Below are 26263 nucleotides of genomic sequence, written 5' to 3' on the forward strand. Positions count from 1 at the left end.
GAAAGGCTTGTTCAGGTTTCGACACCCAAGCCCCCACCCAACTTGACAAGAGGACAGGGTGACATTCATGCATTTGTTTGACCAGCGCTTCTGGGACGCGCCCCTCTTGGGCCCTGGGGATTTAGTGTTCTGGGAAGGCCGCTGTGAGGAAAGGAAATTACACTGGGATCTGCAGCTGAGTAGGAGACAGAGGAAGAGCTAAGGGAAAGGGCCGTGCAGGCAGTGGGCATGGGAGGAACAAGGCCCGACAGGAAGAGCACGTGCAGGGCGAGGTGAGGCCGGGGTGCCCGGAGCCCAGGCAGTGAAGGGTGGAAGGCTGATGAGGTCACCAGGGACCAGGCCAGCAGGGCCTTGATGGCGAGTTAACGCTTTTCATCCCAAAACAAGCAACCATTTTACCATCTGGGCTGGCTATTCACCACCTGTGCCCCCAGACGCAGTCTCTGCCATTTTCTGCCCTGGAAGGTGGGTTTCTACAGGCTGTGCGACCTTCACTGGGTTCCCCTGGCCAGGCTACGGGAAGGTGAGAGGAGAGAGGGTGGAGTATTTATTTCTCTTCACTGCCTCCCTGCTGGGCTCGGACGGCGGCAGTGGCTGTAGTCCTGGGCCCTTTACTCAACAGCCACAGCTTCTGCTGTGCAGCCCCTCTCCCAAAGCCGTAGTTCTCCCTAGTTTCCAGAAACTTCTCCCATCCCCTTCTGACCTCATCCCTGGGGTGGGGTAAATGGCTCCCTGCTGTTGCTGGTCCCTGGATGTCTCATTTTCCTGTATTGGTTCCCTTAACATACCCACACCTATTAGTCTGTTCATTAATCCCTCAGTTAAAACCCAGAGTGGGGGGCACCTGCTTCTTGCGGGTCCCTGATGAATGCAGGTGCCAGGCTGACAATCTGTAAGGATCACCGTGGCCGCCCCATGAAGAAAAGGGATGGGCGGGACCAGAGAATGTGCAGGAGACCATGGAGGGAGCTACTGCAGACTCAGGTGGGTCAGGCCAGACCCCTTGCTCTCCACCTCCACGGTTCACTGGGCAGTGAAACCTTCTCTACATCCCGGGAAAGTGTGTGGGCGGGTGCCACCCACTTGGGCTCAGCTGATGCCCCAGAGCCAGCACAGGTGTTTCAATACCGATTCAAGTAATGATTTAAACTTGAACAGACAGACCAAGAAGAAAACAGATTCCTACCAATGGGTAGGTTTGACAGAAAAAGGCATTTCCCGGTGGAGAGGTTCTTCAAAGGCCACACAAACCAGGCAGCTTTTCCTCTGTGGGAACCCTGTGGGCGTGGCCTTGCCTCCAGGCAGGTGGATGGATAAGACAACCTCGCCAGTCTCTCTACTCTCATTAAAGCCGTGTTCAGACTGTGCTTTACAGATGTGAATGGCTCTGCAACTTCTTCATTCAGGACGTGGCTGCTTATAGTGACAGATTTGGGCTCTTCCCATAGTCCTGATTCATGATTTTAAGAATTATGAAACTGCAAGCTGCCGAAGGTTTCTGGACAATCAGAACAGCTGATCCCTCACTTCCCCAGCAGGAGGGATGGGGTTTCCCCAGCCCACAGGCTGCAGGGATGCTGGTGCGCTACGCAGAAAGTACGCACTTGAAGCGAGCGGGAAAGGGCGGCACCTCCTTATGCAGCCAGGAGATGGTGCGACCACCAGGTCACCTGGTCGCTGTAGCTCAGTATTTCTAGAACACTCACAATTATTTATTCAACAACTATCTTCTCAGGGCCTACAATGTTTGGGCCAGGCATGTGTCTAGCTGGCAAAGGCGTCTTTGCGGTCCTCTACATGGCAAGCGCCGGGCCAGCATAGATGTATGAAGGTGAGTATGACGTGGGGTTACCCTCGAAGGAGGCGAGAGTCACATCAACAGTTTGTTCCTACGGGGTGATGAATGCTGAGACAGAAACGTGTTTGGAGACACCGGGGCGGGGGGGACAGGGGAAGGTCAGTCCAGAGAGCCGCTGTGTGTGGGGAAGGAGAGGAGGGGAAGAAAGGGGTTGCAGGAGGGGCAGCTTTGGTTGTATCTCTAACATTTTCTTTCTTCAGAAATAAAGGGAGAGCTGAAGCAAATATGGCTAAAATGTTAACATCTGTTAGATTTGGTGGTAGGCACATGGGTGTCTGTTATATTATCCTCTGTACTTTTCAGAATGTTTAAAACATTACATAATAAAAATATTTCAAATTAAACTGAAAAAAAAAACAAGAAAGCTTCGAGCGTCAGAAAAAAAGAGATCATTCTGGAAACCACGTGAAGGCCGGCCTGGAAAGGCAGGAGGTCAGCCGCAGGCTCCTGCGATAAAACCAGGTAGGAGAGGGAGCTCACAGTTAGGAGAAAGGGGAGAAAGGCCCACCCAGCAGCCCCCTGCTTCTGATGTGCTACAGGAGGGCTGTGTCCTTCTGCGTCTGTGTGTATGTGTGTGTGAGCTCGAGAACAACTCCATCTTTGCTCACCAGGGCTACCTTTGAGCTGCTGAGGAACATCGCCAGCATCTACGTAACCTCAGGCCCACATGGAGCCTGGAGGTGCAGGGCCTCGTAGCTGCTGCTCCATCCTGGGAACAAATGGGTGGGGGTGAGGGAGGGGGCTGCAGGCCTGGACCTGGGCCATGTGAAGGCCCCTGCCATGCGGTGTACTGGCTCCCAGCGGCCACTGGGCAACACATCTAGCCTGGTGGTCAAACAGCACATCCTGCATATTGGAATCCACCTCCCTTCTCTCACACATTTGGCCAAGAAGAAACTGGTAGATTCTGGCAATTCCACTGAGACCACCCAGTGTACCTACGCACATACCCTTTGGCCCAGTAACTCCATGCTCGGGACTTTATCTATCCCAGCTGTGTACTTGGACGCGTGTGCGATGACAGTCTAAACTAGGTTATGGAGACTTCTCTGGCAGTCCAGTGGTTAGGACTCAGTGCTTTCACTGCTGAGGGCCCGGGTTCAATCCCTGGTCAGGGAACTAAGATCCCACAAGCAGCACAGCATGGCCAAAACACAAAAACAAAAAACAAAACTCCCCCACAAAACTAGGTTATGCACTGCAGGGGGGGAGTGTAACAGCAGGCAACAGGAAACAACCCAAACGCCCATTGATAAGGGATGGGGGGAGGTTCTCAGGCATCCACGTGATGGGCTAATATGCAGTCATAGAGAAGGAAGAGGCACTTTAAGGACTGGTGTGCAAAGTTCTCAAAGGCTGTTGAGTGAAGAAATACAGGATGCAGAACAGTGTGTGGGATACGGTACCATGTGTGTTAAAAAGGTGGAAAAGGAATACTTGTAAGCATTTGCCCGTACGGCCCGAAGGTATCAGGATACGTGAGAAATAGCTGATAGTAGTTGCCTCTGTGACAGGCAACAGGGTGGTTGGGGGTCAGAGGTGAGAGGCCAGAGAGCTTTCCATTTGTCCTTTGGGGGCCAGCCACGCCCCCAGGTGAGAACTGGTGCTTTGGGAGGAGGCTGAATGGGTCTGAGGCTTGTGTCACTTCTTGATCTGCGAACTAAGAGAAGCCTCAGCTCTGCCTCCCGAGGGGGGCCCCTGCCTTGCCCTGTCTCCATCCTTCCGTATTCCGATCTTCCTGTGCCTCTCAGCCCATGCGCCCTGTGCCCAGGCACAGCTGGTGGTCTTACTCTAGATGGGCACGTGACCCCAAGCAGGTCAATGAGCCTCAATCCTGGGGCTTCTTTCCTGGAAAGGAAAGCTGTCCTTTTTGCTGGATTTGCAGCTGGGAAGATGTTAAGCTTGGAGCTGCCAGCAAACGAAGTAACAGGGAAGTGGAGCACATCCGGCTAGGCCTGAACGTGTCATTTATGAGAACCAACGTACATAACTGCCTTTTGAGGTGGGTTTTTCTGTCACTTGCAAGCAAAAGATTCCAGGCAAATACAAATCCCTGATGGTTTGCTTATCGAACTGGGGTGACATGCCCCTTTCTGGTTAAGAATCACTCTCTCAGAAGGTGTGGGAAGGTGTGAACAGAGCTCCCCTACTGAAGCACAAACAAGAAACGCAGGAGGCAGCCCACCTGGGCCAGCTGTCCCCCCACTCTCTCTCTGCCGCAAGCTGTCCCCACTCTCTCTCTCTGCCGCACGCTGCCCGGATGCTGGAACCAGCTTTTGTGGTCTCCGGTGCATGCAGGGGTAGGGTGCTGGGCGCGTACCTGTAGCAGACGCTATCGGTGCAGGGCTTGTGGACTCGGACAATGATGAAGACGTGCTGAAAGTGGGAGCGGATGTTCTTGGGGGTGAAAGGCAGCGCCCCGGGCTCCTGGAAGATGATCGTCACGATGTCGTTTCCTATGTGCCTCTTCCTTAGTAGCCTGGTAAACGGCGGGGAGAGGAAAAACGTCATGGTCGCTCAAGGCTCACGATCTGCCCTGTCACCTCCCTGCCGTCTCCTTCAGTGCTCCCCCTCGCTCACTCTGCTCCAGCCACATGGCCTCCTGCTGCCCCTCAAACACTCCAGAGACATTTCCTCCTCAAGGCCCTGCCCTGACTCTTCCCGCTGCCTGGAACGTTCTTCCCCCAGATCCCCACATGGCTCACTCCTGCCCTCCCTCCTTTCAGGTCTTGGCTGAAATGTCACCCTCCCACAAGGCCTTTGCTGACTGTCTTATCCATGATGTCACCCCCTCTGCTTTTCTGCCTTTATTACTTAACACTCGTTGACACTTAGCGTAGAGCGGCTTCCCCTCTTCCTTTTGTTTCTTGTCTGTCTTTTCCCACTACCATATCGGCTCCGTGAGAACAAGGGTTTTGTCTGCTTTGTTTGCTGCCCCCTGCTGTATCCTCAGTGCCTAGAGCAGAGCCTGGCCACACAGCAGCTGCTCAAGAAACATCTCTTGGAGAAGAGCATGGGCTGGCGGCTTTCGACTTGCTCAAGGCCATGCTCACAGACGATGGCAGAGTCAGACCCGAGACCACTGGCAGGGCCCATCCCTGCTGCCGCCCCTTCTCGGACACCTGAGTTGAGAAGGCTGGGGCAGCAGCTTCAGACCAGCCCACAGGAGCCGTGTCCTTTCTCCCCTGCCTGTCACGGTCCTCTGAGAAAAACTCTGTCATCTTTGTAGCGATGATTACTCACGACATTTTACTTGTTTGCTGAAAATTATATTGTTCTTATTTGTACAAGTTTAGTCTTCATGTAACTGTTAGGAATACCTCATTGGCCACGTGAGGTCCGCAGATGGGAGACACATGTAGCTCTACATGAGAGTTGCCTGTGGTGTGAATCCAGTCACCAGAGTGGCACAACTCACACTGTTGAACTCTTAGCTCTTTGTGTGTGTTTTACACTGGATTAATAAATTGCTAGATAAAGTACCCATTTACTGTGGCCGGCCTGTACTAGGCATTTTACATCCACAACTGAAAGCTGCAATCTCGTTTCATCTTTTTAAATTTTTATTTATTTATTTTGGGGGCTGCACTGGGTCTTCTTTGCTGCATGCGGGCTCAGTAGTTGTGGCTCGCCGGCTTCTCGAGCGCTAGGCTCAGTAGTTGTGGTGCACGGCTTAGCTGCTCACGGCACGTGGGATCCTCCCGGACCGAGGGATAGAACCCGTGTCCCCTGCATTGGCAGGCGGATTCTTAACAACCGCGCCACCAGGGAAGTCCTCGTTTCATCTTTACAACAAGGCTGTGAGTCATTACTCATCCTACCTCCTTTTAACCGATGAGAAAAAGTTAGGTTCCCGGGGGTTAAACGTCTTGCCCTAAGTCACACAGTCATGGAGGGAGACAGCCAGGATTTGAAACCCGCTTCTGCTGGGCTCCACAACCAAGCTTTGCCCACCATGCCTCCCAACGTCCGGAGTAGGTTTCTGTCCTGCTTCCTGTGCGCCTCTCATGTCGGGCCCTAACTCAGCCCCAGTTTCATGCATGAGTACAGGGTCCTCTCCTAATGACCCTGAGACATGGGTGCTACCATTCCGCCCATTTTACAGAGGAGGGATCTGAGGCTCAGGAGGTGAGATTACACAGCTAGGAAGTGGCAGAGAAGAACTCCAACCCAGGCCTAATGACAGCAATGCTCTTACAGCTGCTATTAGGTGAACCTTCTGAAATCACCGATATTTGACCATTTTCGGCCCAGTAAAATCTACAACATCACCTGTACCAATGGAAAAAAAATATATACACTAAACCATAAGTCTGTGGGGTTTCTGTTCATTAGAAACTGCTCCCGGACAGAGCATGCCATGGCGTGTCCAGGTGAGGAGGCTCCTGGTGGTGGGCGTCAGCTGTTGCACCCACCTAGCACCTCCTCCTCTTCCTTCTGGCAGCCGTGTCATTCCCTTTGGGAAAGCACCTCCCTGATCTCTGTCAACGTTTCAAGCTGAGCTGACCTCACTCGCCCTCTCTAGGGGTGGGCATGTCCTTCAGGCTTGGCCAGTCAGCCCATTCCATCCCTGCCCTGGGCCTGGCAAGTGAGTGGTCCAATGAGATTCATTCCTGAAACGTTTCTGGGACTTCTGCAAGGCACAGCTCTCTTTCTCCCGTGGTAGCAAAGCTGGTGGGATGTAAGGCGAGGGCTGCTGGGGGGCGACTCTGCACTACTTGGGAAGATCTGTGAATAAGGCCACTACGAAGAAAAGCAGAGGCGAGAAATGCAAAGAATTCCTAACATTCTTTGAGCTCCTGGATCCAGCCATACCTGAAGCCAGCCCTCTCCCAGTACTTGAGAATTACCTAACCTAGTAAATCCCATTTTTCGCTTTTGCCAGTTTGATTTGTGCTTCTATCACTTGCAGTCGAAATAATGTTGACTGATTCACTTTTTTTTTTTCCATAGGATCCCTGATGACTCAAGAGACTCTTGAGGGGAGTTGGGGTAGAAGGATGGCCAAGGAAACAGAAGAAAACTGACAGTGAATGACACCTGACCTAGTCGCCAAGCCCCAGGTGATAAGACCGTGATGCAGAGGGTCTCCAGGGCCAAAGGCCTCCACGTGCTGCACAGGATGGTGCCAGGGGAGCCAGTGCCGGGCAGGCAGCCAGCTAACAGCTGTGGGGAGGGAGAGCACCACGGCTTCAGCTGTGCACCCACTGGAAGTCACTTGGGGCCCCCACCCTGGGCCCCACTGACCTGCTGCCTGTTGTTGGGGGTGTAAGGGAGCAGGGTGGAGACATGGAACATGATCTCATAGTCCTGGTACGTCGTGTAGAGGGAGTGGGTTCCCGTGGAGTCAGCTGAAACAGAAACACCAGTTAGCACCACGCCTCCAAAACCCCTGGGCTCCTGCCATATCCCACATGCCATCTGTGTTAGTTTTTTTTTTTTTTTTGCGGTACGCGGGCCTCTCACTGTTGTGGCCTCTCCCGTTGCGGAGCAGAGGCTCCAGACGCGCAGGCTCAGCGGCCATGGCTCACGGGCCCAGCCGCTCCGCGGCATGTGGGATCTTCCTGGACCGGGGCACGAACCCGTGTCCCCTGCATCAGCAGGCGGACTCTCAACCACTGCACCACCAGGGAAGCCCTGTGTTAGTTTTTAACTCGATGTTTTCACTTAACTCCACCCTTTAAAATCCAGTAAATTTAGATAAAAAGGAAGCCATACATTAAGCACCCACTAGACTGGTAAACATTTAAGAGTCTGACAGTGCCAAGGGTTGGTGGGGATGTGGGGCAACTGGAACCTTCTGTGTGGCTGGTCAGGTGGTACAACCACTTTGGAAAACTCTTTAGTAAGATCGACTGAACCTGCAGATAGGCTTAATTGATGACCCAGCACTTCATCTCCTAGGATCACAGCCTAGAGAAATTGTACACAGATGCCCCGGAATACGGGTACAAGTATCCTCCAAATGTTAGTCCAAGGAATAGATAAACAGTTCATAATGTGGAAAAGTACACGGCCGTGAAAAGAAATGAGTCACAGCCACCACATGGGCAAATCCCACGAATACAATGGCCAGACACAAAGGAGCACACACCGTATGATTCCATTCACATTATGTTGTCAAACAGGCAAAGTGAATTATATTATTTAGAGATGCATACGAAGATGGCAAAACTATGACGAAAAGAAGGAAATGATAATCGTACGAGTCAGAATACTGTTCATCTCTAATGGGAGGGAGTTATGACCAGGGAGAAACACCTGATTAGGGGCTCTAATGGGGGAAACTGAGGCACAGGGAGGGAGGGACTTGCCCAAGGTCACACACACTTCAGTCAGTGGTGGCGTCAGGACTGGAACTCAGGCTATCTGACTCCAGAGTGTTTCCTTAACAGTATTCAAGGCTGCCTCTTATGAGTTTCAAAATTCTCATAGGAAACAGACCAAAATCCCTAATCTTTAGCCCTAAAGGTCCTGCATGGTAAGGCCCCCGCCTGCCTCCCTCACTTCCTCCTTCACATTAATTCCCTGAACAACAGCCTTTAGACCTCAGGGCTTTTGCACGTGCTGTTCTTTCTCCCTGGAACGCACTTCCTGCTCCCTCTCTGCCTATTTTATTCCAACCCATCCCTCTCAGGTCACATGCCATGTTCTTGAGGCCCAGCCCCCACATGAGGCTGGGTTCCCCATATTTGCTCGTATCATCTTGAACTGCTCCTTCCTGCCCAGGGAGGACAGCCAGGGGGTTGTTTTTGCTGGATGCGTGAGTGAACCCACAAACCGCACTACAAGTAACTCCAGGGTGTCACACTCACCCCTGGAAGCCTACTCCTTGGCCTTCTTGAGCACTGAGGTCCACCAGCTTTATTTAACTGTAGGTCCACCAGGGGAAACAGCAGTAAAACAGACCGAGGAATCCCTATTCTTGTGGGCTTCCATTCTAGGGGAGAAGCTGTGACAGGTGAGGTCACTGAAGCCTTGGTTGGCCAGTGCCAGAGCCAGGTGACCTCCAGGTGGCTGTGAGGCCAGGGCAGCCCTGCCTGTTAGTTGGGGACACTGGCCAGGAGCACCGTATTCCCCGGGGTCCTTGTGCACACTGGGCACCATGTAGGTGTCTGTGGCTATGACCCCTCAGGACGTCTCCCAGCGCACATGTGCACAGGATCTCAGAGGACGTGTCTAGGAGCGCAAGGGCTGACACACAAAGCAAGTGAGTCTTCAGACTCTACCAGAACATGAGGTACTGCTGTCCAGAGTGGCTGCACTGCCCGCACTCCCACCAATGGAGTCCTCGAGCTCCCGCTGCCCGGAGTCCTCACCTGGGTATCACCAGGCCTTTGGGCCTTAGCTCACGGGATGAGGGTGCGGTTGGGACTCACCCTGCTCCCCCCCGCAAGGCCACCCGCCACTGCCACTTACTCTTGACGTCCAGCTGGGCGGCGTACTTGGTGAAGCCCTTCAGGCAGACCTTCTCTCCGATGAGGGAGAGGAACTCCTCAAAGGCCGGCCCGGCCTCCTCGTTGTTGTACATCTCCTCCTCCGAGCTCTGGCCAGCCTTGCAGTAGAGGACGCCCACTTTGTGTTTCCGGCAGAGCTGCGGAGGCGAGAGCGGCATCAGCGAGGCAGGCCAGGCAGAATGGAGGGGGGCATGGAACAAAGCAGGCTCTCTCGGGCGCGGAGCCCAGGGAGCTGCCGGGGTCACACAGGAATTCAGTGCTACAGCCGGAGAAGAAAAAAGGCATGGGGGCACGTCCCAGTTGTCCCTCTCCCACCCTGCCATTCCAGGGAGGCACAACAAGGTGCTGGTGCCGCCATTCTCATGCTTTCTACAAGAGGGCCGAGGGCGGCTGGCGACGCCATTCTTTCAAGGGAAAGACCTTGGCCGGCTTCCCACAGTAGGTGGACCGGACCTGGCTAAGGTTCTGCAAAAGGAAATTCTGGAGGACTCAGTCTAGTCGACATTGTTTTTTAGGGGGTGAGCCCCTGATAACCATGTTTTTTCTTTTTTTAATTAATTAATTTTATTTATTTATTTTTGGTGCGTTGGGTCTTCGTTGCTGTGCGCGGGCTTTCTCTAGTTGCGGCGAGCGGGGGCTACTCTTTGTTGCGGTGCGTGGGCTTCTCACTGTGGTGGCTTCTCTCTTTGCACAGCACAGGCTCTAGGAGCGTGGGCTTCAGTAGTTGTGGCTCGCGGGCTCAGTAGTTGTGGCTCAAGGGCTCTACAGTGCAGGCTCAGTAGTTGTGGCGCATGGGCTTAGTTGCTCCGCGGCATGTGGGATCCTCCCGGACCAGAGCTCGAACCCGTGTCCCCTGCGTTGGCAGGCAGATTCTTATCATTGTGCCACCAGGAAAGTCCTCCATGTTTTTTTTATGTATCCCTGATTCCTCTGTTCACTGGTGACTGGACCATCGACAGTCATGTGACCTAAGTGTGGGCCAGTCAGAGGCTCTACTGGGGCTGAGAGTCAGCTAACTGGGGCCTGCATGTGCCTACGATCCTAACAGTAATTCTGTGAGCTGTGGGAGGGCCAGAGAAGCAGAGGGAGGCAGTGTGCAGGGAGGGAGATGGAGCACGCACACACACACGGGAACCTGGTGGCTGTTTTGTTCCTAGACTATTTCCCTCCTAAGACCCAGTCACATTCCGGCTCTTGGCACCCCTAGAATTTGATAGGAGACCACTCCTTTTACTGGAACTAACCTGACTGGGTTTCTGTTCTTTGGAGAAAAAAACGAGTGACCGAGACAGAAGGAGGTACCGGGAGTGGGGCTGCAGGCTGCTGCCCCAGTGTGCCCCCACCCCCCTCCCTGGGCCCCGGCTCACCCCTTGCTCGTCGAGCTTCAGCAGCTGCTCCGTCACCTTGGGAGTGTTGAGAGCCAGCCGCAGGCAGTGGATGTTGAGCTCGGGGATGACATATTCCAGGGCGTCCTTCAGGGGCAGGCCCCGCCCTGTCCCATGCTTCATAGCTGTGGGTGTGGCGTCCTCCAGGATGGAGCCACGCAGGGTGGTGAGCTGCTCGAGGAAGAGGAGGGAAGGTTAGGAGGCTCTCAGGACTCGGGAAGGGATGAGAGCACATGCGGGTGTCCTGTTCTCAAAGCAACATGTGGGATGGTTAGTAGCCTGGGCTCTGCCAGAAAGCACTAGGTCTGGACCAACTTGAACTTGCTGCCTCCTGGCTGTGTGTTCTTGACCAAGTGACTGCCTATCTGTGAGCCTCAGCTTCCAAGGACTGTTGGGAGAACTAAATGAGATGGTGGATGGAACATCCTTCATTTGTTCAACGAATGATGAAAGAAGAAAGACCCCTGTCTTCCTGGAGCTGACGTGCGGGTGAGGAGATGGATTATGTCAGGTAATAAGAGGTATAATGGATAAAACAAGCTCCACAATGTAGACACTCAAACAAACACTCTTACTGTCATTATCAGAAATAATATTATGTGTACACTTATTACCATAAGCTCTTATGTAAAACACCTGCCTGCCCTGGACACTGGTACCATCTTGGATCTTGAATTGTGACACTGGTTTTCAACCTGGTTTCCTAATAAAATCACCACCAGTGGTTCTGATTCGGCTGGTCTGTGGTGGGGCCCAGACATGTATGTATACACGCACGTATATATGTATACACACACGTATGTATGTATACACACACTTACATACTTGTATATTTGTATACTTACACACACACACACACACACTCACTCACTCTCTCTCTCTGTCTCTCTTTGTTTTTCTTTTATTTTTTTTGTGGTATGCGGGCCTCTCACCGTTGTGGCCTCTCCAGTTGCGGAGCACAGGCTCCAGACGCGCAGGCCCAGCGGCCATGGCTCACGAGCCCAGCCGCTCAGCGGCATGTGGGATCTTCCCGGACCGGGACACGAACCCGTGTCTCCTGCATCGGCAGGCGGACTCCCAAACACTGTGCCACCAGGGAAGCCCCTCTCTGTCTCTTTTAATACTACTCAGGTGATTCTGATGTGAAGCCAGGGTTGAAAACCTGAGTCAAGCCAATCATGACCATCTCGTTCCTCTTACGCAGATGTTGCTTTCCAAGTTTTTCCTATAGTTGGCTACATGACTAGTTCCAGGCAATGAGATGGGATGGAATTCAGCTTGGGGAGGACGTCTAGGGCAGATTTTCTTCCCTGGTAAAAGGAAAGCCCCTTTCCACCTGCCCATTTTTTCTAAGGACACTGGTATAAGGATAAGATGTTTGGAGCTGTGGAAGCCATCTTGTGATCGTAAGTAAAGAGACAACAACAAAAATTACACAGAAGTCATGTCCTGCCACTGCCTACCCCCAGACTTCTTGTTAGATAATGAAAATAACCCCGTATTTGTTTTAGCTATTGTTAGTCATGTTTTCTGTTACTTTGCAGACAACGCAACTTCTAACAGATACATCTTAATGACGAGTCACATTTATGAAGGCATGGTTCACTGCACTGTATCCCAGGAATGATAGCAGCTATCTAGGTATAGGTCTGTTCAGGGGGGATTTTACTATCTCCATTTTACAGATAAGAAGACTGAAGCTCTAAGAGGTTAGGTGCCTTAGCCAAGGTCACCACAGCTAAGTGGCTGAACCAGGATTCCAACCCAGGTCTGACGTCTCCAAAGCTCATGATTTTTCTCTTTGAAATATTTTTTTAACTGTGAAATATAATTCATATACAGAAAAGTATACAACACATATAAGTACAGCTCAAGGAATGATCACAGAGTGAATACCTAGGTATCACCACCCAGACCAAGAAACACATTACTAGACTCCGGAAACACTTTTGTGCCCCTTCCCACCTCCCTAATGGCAACCCTATCCTGACTTTTCACACCAGAATTTATTTCTGCCTGCTTCTGAGCTTCATGTAGCTTGTATTCTTTTCTGTCTGGCTTCCTTCTCTCAATGCTATGGATGTGAGATACGACCATGCTGCAGTAAGAGGCTGACGTTTTTACCCCAATGGATTTAATCCATCCTACTGCTGACGAGCACGGAAACTGCTTCCAGCGTTTGACAACTGTGAGCAGTGCTGTTAGGAACATTCACGGAAGCATCTCCTAGTGCACATGGACACATTTTCGTCTGGGTTTATACCTAGGAGAGAAATTGCTGAGTCACCAGGCATGTTAATCTTCAATTTTACTGAACTGCCAAATCGTTTTCCAAGTGGCTATACCAATTTACACCCCGCCAGCCCCGTCTGAGAGCCCCTGCTGCTTCCCGTCCTCACTATCACTAGCGCAGGCTTCCATCTATGCTGTGCTGCCGGCCGCCAGGCTCCGCTGTGCTCTGGGTGAGGCACGGCAGCTCCAGCACCACAGCAAGATGACTCCCTAGTCTGCAGTAGAACAGGGAAAAAAATCCTCCCCCAAGGGGATTGCTGTCAGCACCCAAAATACACTTGGGGCTATGGTTTAAAGACTAGGGAGGATCAGCGTTAACTGGAAAAACACGCTCACCCCGAAAAGTCAACAGATGCAAGAGGTGGCAAAAATGACGTGTCACGACACTGCCTCTAAGCAGACGGCCTAACCCTGCCGAACAGGACCTGGGCAAGAGGCATGCGTGTTAGGAACGAATGATCTCATGGCTGGGAGTTCCCAGTTCTGGCTTTGGGAATTAATAAACAAACCTCTCTTAACCGGAGCTGGATACTCTTGAAATACATCACAAAAAACTGTGATGTGGATGCTCTGCCCTGCCAATCTGGGTGGCCCTGGGATTGTGAACTTCGATGAATGCACCAACGGGATCAGCGCCTTTCTATCCTGCTGACACTGCCCCACAGTGCCCTCTGCTGGGGCCAAGAGACAGCGTGGACCAGAAATCCTCATCCTCTTCCAACACTCGAGACAGGTGGCCTACCGTCACATTTTTGGCTCTGAAGACTTGACCAAAAGCCACTACTTGAAAAGCTCCCAGCTTTTCCTTCTCTGCTGGCGATAATAAGTAGGGCACTGGCAGGCTGCAACGTGTGGCCACCTCTGCTCTCCACCTGGTCCTGTCCACCATCATGTCCTACCTGGGCTGTGACAGCAGCCTTTTCCCGGTCTCCCTGCACCTGCCCCGCCACCACCCCATGCCGGTCCATTCTTCCCGCAGCAGCTTGAGTCAGATGGTGTCTCTCCTCTGTGCAGAACCTGCTGACAGCGTTCCATCTCTCTCCCAATAAAATCTACACTCGCAGGACTTCCCTGGTGGTCCAGTGGTAAAGAATCCACCTTACAATGCAGGGGACGCGGGTTCGATCCCTGGTCAGGGAACTAAGATCCCACATGCCACGGGGCAACTAAGCCCACATGCCACAACTACTAAGCTTGCATGCCTCAACCAGAGAGCCCGCCTGCCGCAAACTACAGAGCCCACGTGCTCTGGAGCCTGTGTGCCACAACTACAGAGCCCATGTGCCCTAGAACCCACACACAACTAGAGAAGAGAAAAGCCCGCACGTCGCATTGAAAGATCCTGCATGCCTCAACGAACATCCCGCGTGCTGCAACTAAAACCCGACATGGCCAAAAGAAAAATTAAAAAAAAAAAAAAACCCTTGCCTTAAAACAAAACCAAATAAAACTACACTCGCTGCTCAGGCTGCGAGACCCTGTGTGCTCTGACCCTTGATGACATCTGGCATCATCTCACTGAGCTGTGAAAGGGATTCAGGGCCACATCAGCAAGGAGGTTCCCATCGGCACAGGTTGTTCTCCACCAGCTACTGACTCAGATGCATCCCTGCCTTCCCCTGTGCTGCGTCCACCCTCCAAGAGCTCTTCCTGGGAGGTCACTTGGGAGTCAGTCTGCCTCGGTTCAAATCCCAGCTCTCCCCCTTCTCTAGCTGTGTGACTTCTGGGCAAGCTGCTGAATTTCTCTGTGCCTCTTCCCTTATCTATAAAATGGGGAATAACGGTGCCTGTCACAAAGGGTTATAAAGATTCAAGAAGATAATCCATGTACGGTGCTTTTCCACCACTGTATCTGGCATACAGCGAGCACTCAATGTATGTGTTAGCCATTATCACATTACACACGTCGGATGTTTTTACACAAAGCCATATGTGTAGTTAAAAATTTAAAGAAAAGTTAACCTTAATAGGAAGCTACAGTTTGTTTCTCCCCCCACTTAACAGTATGCTTTGGAGATTACATCACACCATCATCGGTGCCTACTGAACACAAGTGAGGTCCCAAATGAGGTTCGCTACTACACTTGCTTTTTACGCTTAATACAAGATTCTTCCTTTTCTGCTATGTATACATATATACTGTTTAAATTCTTAATGAGTGACTGTTACTTTTTCAATAAAGAAAGAAAAAAAAATCTAAACCTTTAACCCTCACAAAACTAAGGCTTGTCAAAAACTCATATCTGGGGCCAAAGGGAACCCACCGAGCCTGCTGGGCCAAAGAATCCCCGGCTAGTTGGCATTCCTTGTGTTCTGCCGGCCAGGGGCTCAGGACAGGGCAGCCCTGGCCTGGAGTTTGTCCTGTCCAGGCTCAGGGTGGGTGGGGCTGATGTTTCGGCGTGTGGTCCTGAAGCCCAGCTCCAGTCTGTTCCCGCCCCAGCGGGAGGCTCAGAGCTGCCAACACTCCCATTCCATCTGCTGGGAGATGTGAGCCCACTCGGTCTGCTTGGCGGCCGGGGGCGGCCATCTGGGGCAGGCCAGCCGGCTGGCTTGGAAAACAGCCTGGGCCCTTCGCTCTGGCCCCCATGCCTTGGTTAACCGGAGCCCGAGATGTGTGTGTCGACAGGAGAAGGGCAGAACTCTGACCATAAGCTGAACCTTCACTCCCCAGAAAGGCCCTCTGACCTTTCGGGAAACAGTGACAACACGACAGCAGCGTCATCACAGTATCTGCCACTCAGAGCACTCACCACCCTGCAGCCTTGTGCTATACCACCTCGTGCGTGCCGGTCCAGGAGAACCTTCCCGCCTTTCCAGGACACAAGGAACAAACGGTACGAAGCCTACTTTACAGATGAAGAAACTGAGGCATCCAGGGGTAAAGCCATCTGCCTAAGCTCACAAGGCTGGTGAGTGGCAGAGCCCAACCAAACCCCAAGCTGTCTGTTCCCAGAGCCAGAATACAAACTCAGCCCCACAGGGAGTGGTGAGTGGTTAAGAGCACGGGCTGGGGACACAGGCAGTCTGGGTTGATATCCTGGCTCTGCCACTGGGGGACCCTCACGAGTGACAGCCCTAGGCCTCAAGAGTCCTCATCTGTAGAATGGGGGGAATGGGACCCACATCATGGGACTACTGAGAGAATCTGAAGGGTCAATGCATATAAAACACTCGGAAGAGTGCCTGGCAGGAATATGTGCTAAAAGTGTTAGCTATTCTTATTACTACTGTCATTACTACTTTTGGGTTATGTGACTCTCTGCCTCCATGGCAGGAAGGGCCTTAGAAAGGGGCAAGGCAAACCTTGTTGGCCACTGCCCCTACCTCCAGATGACAGGATGACGAGGTCCTCAGGCCTTAGTGCCCAACAGGCGGCTCTGCAAGGGGCTGGGGCCAGGACTGAGTACACGTGTGGCCTGCATGTGTGCGAGGGGCAGAGAAAGGCCTGCTTGTGGCCATGAACCTCACGGTGGGCCAAAAGTCAACAGGGCTGACTGAATATGACAAGGGGACAGGAAACTGAGACCTCTCCCAACGGCTATCCTCACTGGGCTCTCCCCAAGTGCCAGGCCCAGCACTGCCTATTTTATATGGGCAACCTCACCAAGCCCACACTATGGTCCTGTGAGAGTGGGATTCCCATGGGGGAAACAGAGGCTCTGAGAGAAGAAGCCACGTGCCCAAGGTTTCACAGCTGCTGAGTGACCGTGCCAGACCTGGTCCTGCCTCAGGACCTTTGCACTGTATGTTCCCTGGGTCTGGAACACTCTTCCAGATGTCCACATGGCTCCTCTCATCTTCTTCAGGTCTTTTACTCAAATGTTCCCTTCCGAGTGACACCTCCCTTGACGATCCTGTCTAAAAATCTTACCACCCCCGCACTTATCTCTCTTCCTTGCTTTACTTTCCACCTTGTCATCATGTACCACGTAGTATAATCTACAAGAGTATCTACGTATTGTCTGCCTCCCCAGCAAAAATGCAGTCCCATGAGCATCTCTGCTGCCTTATTTACACTGTTTCCTCAGCGCCCAGCACAGTGTTGGCCGGTGGTGGTGCTGAGTGAATCTCCGTGGAGTGGATGAACCCCAGGCCTGTGCCCCTGAGCTGCGAAGGCCCTGTGCCCAGCCTAGGGTGGATCAGAGGCTAGTGTGTGGGCGCTGGGCGTGGGAAGTGAACGGAAGCAGGAACGAGCCAGGAATGGCACCAAGCCAGTTTCCAACCTACTGAATAGGAACCACAGCAAAGTGAGTGAATATACATAATCGGTGTAGAAAATGCCTGACACACAGTGTTGAATAAATCTGCAATGTAACAGCAGCTGTAATATTATTGATTAGTATATGATGGCTGTTATCATTTCACCTGGCAGCTCCCCACATGTCATACAACACTTGGATACAGTGTGAGCTGTCACCTCACATTCTGCCCTGGTGTTCATCCGGCCAGAAAGGTGAGGAGAGGGAAGGAGGAGGGTGCTGGGGAGACTCAGGGGCCGGTGACCACCTGTGATCTGGGGCACAAAGTTTTTGGGGCTGCCTCCCCTACGCTGCCATCTGTGTCATCTCATTCCCCCTCAGCGGGAAGGTCTTCGCGAGGGGATGCGGCTACGGCCCTTGGTGCAGCATCTGCCGGCCTGGATGAGGTCCAGGATCGGCCGGCCCCACATCCAAACTCCCTGGCAGTGCCTGCCTGTTGGGCTCCCATGTCTGTGCAAAAGCCCAGGCCCAAGGGGGATGGGGTGATGCAGGGGTGAGGGAGATCCATTTGGGGGGCCTGCCCAGCTGATGATTGCTCCTTTTCTGAAAAGGTCTTCCTTTGAGGTCTTTTGGAAGTCTCTATCATTTCTACTGGCCTAGCTCCCCACCTTTTGCTGAGGAACCGCCCCCCTACCACCACCTGTGGGTGGCTCTGACAGAACTGTCGATCACAGTGCCCAGCCCGGCCCCTGGACCCAGGGTGGAGCACATGTCCTAGATCTAGACAGAGTCCTCTATCATCCCTGAGAACAGTGACTGGCCCAGGCTTGTGATCCAAGCAGAGCCAATCAGAGTCCTTCCCAGAGATTCAGCAGATAAGAACGTGGAGGAGAAAGTATAAAGATGGAAAAGATTTGAGCAGCCAGTCCCCATTTTCCCATGACATGGAGAGAGCTTGTTGGTAGCAGGAGAGGATGACATTCACAATGCAAAAAGCAGCAGAGCCAGCTGAGCAGGAGAGATAAGGAGGCAGAGTTCTGGTGACATCATTTGAGTGCCTGGGTCCAGCTATGCCTGAAGCCATTCCTACCCCTGGATCTGCAGTTATATAAACCAATGAGTTCTACTTCTGGCTTAAACCAGATAGAAGTAGATTTCTGCCACTTACAACTTAAGAGTCCTAATCGAGCAGGGTGCCCCCAATAGGCCTTGTTCCCTAGCCACAGCTGACATTTATTCCAAGGGAAGACCTCTGACCAAGCCACGACAACGGGATCCTCTATTCTGAATGAAAGTAGGCAGGCTGGGCCTGTTTTGAGCTGATCAACATCAACGGCAGTGCCTGCTGCTGAGATTCCCCAATTCCTGCCCTGCCCGAGACTTGCTGCCTTAGTTCTCCTTTCCACTCTGCAGGGCATCTCACAATCCTGAAAGAATCCCCTATATCTCTCCCTTTATTTTTTATACTCATCACAGTTAATCTTTTGCAAATGTCAGAATCTTGGGCTCTGCAGTCAGACACACTGGATTCCAATCCTGGCCACTTAGTCACTGATTTCAGACATGTTTCTGAGTCTCAGTCTTCCCTTCTGTAAAATGGGGAGACTGACAGGATTGTTCTCCTGAGGCTGTTGGAAGGATTATGAGTTGAAACAGGGGAAGCACTTACCCACAGAACCTGGCACAGAGTAAGGGCTCGTAGATGTGAGTGGCTGTGATTTATGTAATAATAACAATAGCAACGGGACCTACCTCGCGGGTCCGGAAGATGATCCTGTACTGGTACTGAGGCCCGTGGTCCTTGTGGTCCTCCAGCTTCTCCCGCTTGATGCTCACGGCCACTGGTCCCAGCTTCTCGTCCACGCCAAAGTAATTGGCATGCTCTGAGAGGGAAGAGCAGGTGAGCTCAGAGTCAGCTCTCTGGGAAGGAGGGGTGACGTCCCACGGCGGGCCTGCTGAGAGGACAGCCGGGGAAGGCTCTTGTGCAACCCGTAAAGAGCTCTTGTGCAGGCTCTTGGGATCCTGGTCACACAAACCTCACGGCTGGTCACGATCACACTCAATGCAGAGACCGTTAAGAGGTTAAAGCCCACCTTACTATACCCCACAGAAATTTCCTGAGTCTCAGCGCTCTCATCTGGGAAATGGGGGGCCCTCACGCTACCCATGATTCATAGAGCCGATGTGAGAGTGAAACGAGGCTACGAACCAAAAACGCTTAGTGCAGTGTGTGCCATGTCATAAACCTAGCTTCACTGTGATTATCCCATATTTGCAAATGTTCAGCAGCTTAGCTGCCAATTAGCCCTCGTGAAGTGGTTAGATTCTAGTCTAGAGAGGCTTTTGCCCGGCTGAAATCGGGCCCTGGACTCATTAGATGTGTGGCCCAAGTCGCTTGATGGCATTCTCATCTGTACAACGGTGTCAGGAAGGATGGACCCCTCTCTCAGCCGCTTGTAAGGACTAAATAGGTTAATAAGCATGGAGCACTCAGCACAGGGCCGGGCACAGAGTAAGCACATGAGATGTGTTGGCTAGTACTACCCCCAGGGCATGATGTTTGTCACAGAAAAGGACCATGATTCCAGTCCCCAAGCGTCACCTTTATCTAACCATATTTCTATAGACGTAGGAAACTTAAACACTACTCTCTTTTTCCTTATGGTGACAGAGACTTTACCAAGTCATGGAGGAAGTCTCCTGTTCTCTCCCCAAAATGACAGCTGTCTCCCCTTTTTAAAAAAACATGCTGCTGTCTTATAATCCTTCCAGGCAAACAGTTCTAACTGATATATAACCCAAGTATCTCCTGCTTGTGGTAGATGCCTACCAGCAGTCTGTCTTAAGTCCGTGAAGTCAGCAGCTACGCACTGCCAGAAATTCCTTCCCACCCCAGCGCTCTCAACATTTAAATGTTGGTTCCTATTCTCATAAGATGCTCTTGGTGAATCAAAGGCTTATCTAAGGCTCAAATGTGTGTTAATTAATGGTCCCAATAAGAACAGCACCTGCAGTGGCTTAAACAATCTCCCCAGCTGGTCAGAGAACAGAATAAGTGTGCTCCACAGATATCAGTTCATTCCTGAAACAGCTGCAGGATCTGTTTTGTTTTCCGCCAATGCATACCCAGTACCTTGCGGTCTTAGCCTAGAATAGGCAATCGATAAACACTGACCAATGACTAACTTATTTATGAGTTTCCAGGGCTACAAAGAAATCATTTTTTTAAAGAAAAGCTTCTTTTTAATGCTCCATGATAAGTACTCACTATCTGCCTGATGAAGAACTGTTTTGATGTACAATCTTATTTGATCCTAACCACAGTCCTTCCGTGTAGGTACTCCTACGTGCAAGTTGAAAAGAACGTGTTCTTTGTTGGTTAGGTAGAAAATTAATATAATATAAATGCAAAACCAGGTTTCAAATCCTCTCAGCCTTACTTTCTGGCTACTAGATTCGTCAATTTCAAAGAGCGACCCTGTCAACTTCTCCCATGGGTTGTGGATTTGTTCACGTCTCCCTGTCGCTGTATTAGTTTTTTATTTATATACCCCTCAAACAGGTTGCCAGGTATACAAAGGTTCACAACTATTACAGTTTCTTGGTAAATTTTTAAAAGGTCAATAAGAAATGGCCCTTTTGGTTCTTCTAACAAAGCTTTTAGTCTTGAAATCTATTTTGTGTGATACTGATGCCACCTCACCAGTTTTCTCTTGGTTAGTGACTGTCTGAACTTCTTTATTCATCCCTTAATTTTCAGTCTCTGTGTCATTTTGTTTCTGGGCGTGTGATGCTGCTACAATCATCTCTGTTCCTCACATGAGGACATGGAGTCCAAGGGGTAAAATGTGTCACGTAGCTAATAAGCTATGAAAAAGACAGCCCAAACGCAGGGCTGTCGGACTCCAACACTGGTGGACCTCCAGAGACTGTACTCTGGACGATCTAGTTGACATTTGTTGTATTTGACTAGGATACTGCTTTAAAAATTTTTTTTAACTAGTTGCTGTGGAGTACTGGCTGCCTATCCATTACCTATTCTTCCCTTCTTTCATTTTAAGAGAAACCCTCTGTTCTTGGAGGAAGAAAAGAGAGGGGTTATGTCTACCTAAAAACTAACATTTCCCAGCCTGCCTTGCAGACAGGTGTGGCCAATAACCAGAAGCAGTTGGCTGGGACTTCTGAAAATGTTCTTTACAAGGGGCTGACTTGAAAAAAAAAAAAAAAGGTAGGGGTGCTGACTTGACATTTTGCCCGAATCCTTTCCTCCTTTTCTTTGCCTGGAAACATGGATGGGATGGCTGGAACTCCAGCAGCCATCTTGGACCAGGAGACCACCCTGAGGGCTCAGAGGCCATGCACTAAGGCTGGCATTCCACTGTTTCTGAGGAGTAACCATACCAGTCCTGGGCTGCACATCTCCAGACTTCTTTATGTGAGACAAATAAACTTCTATGTTGTTTTAAGCCTGTTACTATATCAATTCAATTCTGAATTGATATAGGAGAATCCATACTAAAAAAATCTGAATTTCAGGAGAATCTAGAAAAATTGGAAAGGCTGGCAACACTGAGCTTGTCTATACTTCCTGATGACAACAGTGAGCTGGAGCTGAGCAGGAGCTGCCCTTTGTGCAGCCCCTACCTGGTTTGCTTCCCTCTATTGTCTCCTAACTGGTCCCCGAGGCTGCCTGGGTTTGTGGTCTCCACACTATGCTTTGCTGCCTCCTAGGATTGCCTCATCACTAATGAACTTAACCATGTGTGATGCCTGTGTTAACACCCTCCAAACATCAACAGCTCCGCCGTCAAAGGGAATCCAGAACCTGCCAGCTTCTTCCCCCCTCCTAGGCTCCCCTAGACCTCCCTATCATCATCTCCTGCCTGGACCATTGCAGCAGCCTCCTCCTCGGTCTCCCAGCTCCCCCTGCCCCCACAGCCTGTTCTCTAGAGGGAGGCTGAGAATACCTGAGTCAGATCAAGGCCCTCTCCTGCTTAGAACTTCCCTGCGGCCCCATCTCACTCAAGGTAAAAGTGAGAGTCCTCACTGTGGCTCACAAAGTCCCACATGATCTGCCCCTGTCACCTGTCTCAGCTCCTTCCACTCTCCCTCAGTCACTCTGTCCCAGCAACACTGGCCTCCATCCTATTCCTCCAGTGTTCCAGGACTATTGCACTTGTTTCCCGTGTCAGGAACACTGTCCTCAATCTCCACAAGCCTCCCTCCCTCACCTCCTTCACCTCAGTACTCAAAGGGCACTCACTAGGAGGCCCTCCCTGACCATTCCCTACTGAAAATGCAACTCCCAGCACTGACACTGTTTCCCTCTTCCCTGCTTTACTTTTCTCCACCACACTTACCACTCACCACACCTTAGATAGTTTACATATTTATCTAGTTTTATTGTTTGTCTTACCCCACTAAGACATTAGGAAGACAAGGTTTTTGTTTCAAGCTGGTCAATACTGTATCCCCCAGCTCTAGAAAGTGCCCTGGCACATAGCTGACCCAAGCACATATTTGCTAAGTTAATGCATATCTACTGTTTCATGTAGCTCAAGGTTTTAAAGTGCTACCCATGTGTCATGAGGCTGGACTCCCTGCATCCTCACAGCCCCTCTCTGAGGGAGTTCTTGTGTCCTTCTGCACCCTCGGTGCCCAGGGAAGGGCCTGGCAGCGAATGAATGAGCAGTGACAGTCTCAGAGACCAGGTGCTGCCCACCTGTCAGCCCCCACCTCACCTTTGCCCACGAAGTAGTCCTGGTAGTAGCGGGCGCCCAGGTCCACGTGCTCGATGCTGTACTGCCGTGGGCGACTCTGCGTCCTCTGCTGTTCCTTGGGCACCTCCAGCACCGAGATGCTGGCGTTGGTGCGGTAGGCGCTCAGGGCGGGCTCCGGAGGGCGGCCCTCTCCGCCGCCCCCACCGCTGCTGCCCGTGGAGCCCGCGGCCGCCCGGGAGAAGCTCACGTTGCGCTCGCACTCACCGCCGATCTCGTTGCGGAAGTGCGGGCAGCTGAGCAGCAGGTCGTTGCTGTTGTCGTCGCCGAGGTCCTGCTCCAGGTTCTCCTTGCAGTTCAAGTCCTCCGTGCTGGTGAAGGCGGGGTCCAGGCCGCCGAGGCTGTGGGCCCGCGACACCGTGAGGGATGCCATGGCCGAGGCGGCCGAGGCCCCGGTGGTCGTGTTCCGCCGCTGGGCCGTGGACGCCCGGTTGGCGGCCGCCTCGTTGAGGTCGAACAGCATACTCTGCACGTCGAAATGGGCGAAGCTCTTCTGGCAGACCCACGGCCTGCTGGCCTCCGGGGGGCTCCGGCCGTCCTCGGCCTCCCCGGGGCACCGGGCCGCTTCGCCATCGGCTTTACTGCTCCGCAGCTTCCGGAAGATGGACGAGTCCACCGCATCCCCACCGCCCAGGCCCCGCGTGGACTTCTTCCGGGCCTTCTCCTTCTCCTTCATGGGCTGCAGTGGCAGCAGGCCGTCCTTGGCGGGCTGCCCGTTGCGGGCGTCCCCCTTGGCTCCACTGCCACCCCCCGCGACGTGTCGGCCGGGATCGGCCCGCAGGAGCTCAGTGAGGCTCGGGGCACCCCGGGCCTCGGGCTGCTCGCTGCGGAACTCATTGAGGATGTCGAAGAAGCTCTGCTCGGGCACGCCCTGCACGTCGATGGAGGACGTGCTCCCATACTCGCGGAAGAGCGGCAGCGCCCCCGTGTGCCGGGCGCCCCGGGGCTCCGCCGCGTCCTCCAGGTCGCACTCGCTGAGGGTGATCTCGCTGCTGCTGCGGTGCCGCAGCGGGAGGAAGGCCCTGCCGGGGGACCGGGGCCACCCGTCCTGGAACTCCACATCCTTAGACCTTCTCCTGGAGAGTCGGTGGAAGGCTTTGGACCCTGAGGAAGCCGGGGTGCTGGTGGGGGTCTGTCCGTTCTGTACGCTTCTCATGGAATGGGCCACCTTTGTGGCCTTTGTGCCATCTGTGTCCTGTGAGGGGCTGGGGTTGTTCTGTTCTCTCAGAGCCTCCCGCTTGGGTGGCCAGTCGGCCACTCTTGCCCGCACGCCCATCTTGGGCACCGCGGGGGTGGTGGGACTGGGGCGGGTGGTGGCACTGGCCGCGCTCTCACCCACAGGCTGGGGCATGCTGCCGTTCTGGACCCAGAATCCCATGGGAGCGTAGTCCCCTGTGTGCGAGCCGGGGAGGACATCGGCTGCCCTGGTCCCACAGCTGACGGCCAGGTCCACACCATCGTTGGGAATGGGCCGATAGGTGGCCATAGTCCACGGGCACTGGAGTGCTACTGGCCCCTGAAAGCTATAGACTAACTTTATGGGGTCCCCTGGCCCTCAGCCATTGTTCAGGGCCACCAGTCCCAGGATGAAGGATTCTGGCCCCTGAAGCCTTTCGGGAAGGTTGTGAGCCTGTGGAGTCCAGTTCTCCACCATCGCTGTGGACAACCGAGCCAGGACAACCTCACGAGGCAGGTGCTGTCCCGGGGCCTCCAGACTGAGTGGCTCAGCAGGGCCGAGCAAGCAGCAGGTGTGCGCGAGGGCTGGCAGGCTGCAGGGGTGCCTTCCCTGCCATGCTGAAAAGGGAGAAAAGGCAAAGGTGAGATGTGATGTTATACTGCTCCCAGAGAATGACCTTTTGTTTTTGACAGCTTTACTCATTTAAAAACAAACCAACCACAAAAACCGTTTTATTATGGAAAATTTCAAACATACCCCAAAGCAGAGAGAAGGACATGATAAGCCACCCCACCAGCTTCAACACTATTAACTATTTGCCATTCCTGTTTCATCTGTGCCCCTACTCCTCCACTTTGTTTTTGGCACAATATTTTAGAATAAACCTCAGACATCAGGCCATTTTGCCTATAAATAATTTAGCTTGTATCTCTAGCATATAAGGCCTTCAAAAAAAAAAAAAGTAACCACGATACCTTTATCATACCCATCTAGATAAATAAGAATTCTTTAATGTCATGTAATACCCCCAACTGCATTATATTTCCCCACATTGTCTCAAAGATGTCTTTTGAAAGTTGACTTGTTCAAATCAGGATCCAAACAAGATCTGTACCCTGCTTTGGCATATATATTTCTTAAGTCTCCACTACGCTACAACCCCCCCTCCCCCATCTTGATGCTATTTACTTATGGAAGGAATGAGGTCACTTGTCCTGTGGCGCTTCTCACTTTCAGGATCTGGCTGGCTGTTCCCTGTGGTGTCATTGCACATGTTCCTCTGCCCCCCATGAGTCCTGTCTACTGGTGGTTGTACACAGAGGCTGCACGGTTGTCCATCTGTTTTGTAGTCCACCTGACCAGCCACCCCGCCAGAAAGGAAGTGAAAAAGATGGAGGAGTCACCATGAGCACTGGTGGATTTGGGGGAGGGAATGTCTCTAGAAATCTATGTGATTAATAAATATTGATACTGTGAGAGCTGGCAGATCAGCTCCTATTGCTTCTTTGCTGACAGGTCCCAGTGGCTTCTTACTGCATTAGAATAAAATCCAAATTCCTTCCGCTGGCTCATGAGCCCCACAGGACTGGCCAGTCTCCCTGTTGCCTCTCCCCAGCCCCAACTAAGGGATGTGCCTCTCCCATCACACTGGCCTTCTTTTCTGTTCTTCTGACATTATCAGGCCCCATCCAGGATATGTGGGTATCCCTTCCTCGGTCCTTTACCAGGCTGGTTCCCTAACTTGATATTCATTCTTTAATGAAGCCTTCCCAAACCACTCTAGGAGCCTTTCTCTGTCACTCTGCTTTCTTCTTTTTCCTTAGAGATTACCACTAATTGAAATTAGTTTGCTATTTACTGGTTATCTCCATCACTAAATTATCAGTTCCAGAATGGCAGGGCTATCTGTGTTGTTCACTGATGTAGCCCCAGCTCCTGGAATAGTGTCCAGGACACTTGTTCACAAGTGTATGAATGAGCGAACAGACAGCCTCCACCTGACCTGATGTGTTTAGTGCATCCTGACTTGCGGACCTCTGGGGAAGGGAGTTCATTCTTCTTCTGCCCGGCAACATAAAGTACTCTGCAGGATCACTTCCCTTTGTCTCTACCCTGAGC

The 26263-nt window shown here is 52.1% G+C and overlaps 1 protein-coding gene across 1 annotated transcript in view; it reads right to left on the reverse strand.

The window, feature by feature from the left end:
- The window catches only part of SIPA1L3 (signal induced proliferation associated 1 like 3), a 235854-nt gene that overhangs the window by 72277 nt on the left and 137314 nt on the right, over positions 1–26263 (reverse strand). The window contains 6 exon segments of the mRNA XM_032612477.1: positions 4179–4336; positions 7106–7209; positions 9278–9452; positions 10683–10871; positions 18944–19074; positions 22933–24762. Of these exon segments, the coding sequence (XP_032468368.1) occupies positions 4179–4336; positions 7106–7209; positions 9278–9452; positions 10683–10871; positions 18944–19074; positions 22933–24454 (2279 nt within the window). The 5' untranslated portion in view covers positions 24455–24762.

Source organism: Phocoena sinus, chromosome 19, assembly GCF_008692025.1.
Source record: "Phocoena sinus isolate mPhoSin1 chromosome 19, mPhoSin1.pri, whole genome shotgun sequence".
NCBI lineage: Eukaryota > Metazoa > Chordata > Mammalia > Artiodactyla > Phocoenidae > Phocoena > Phocoena sinus.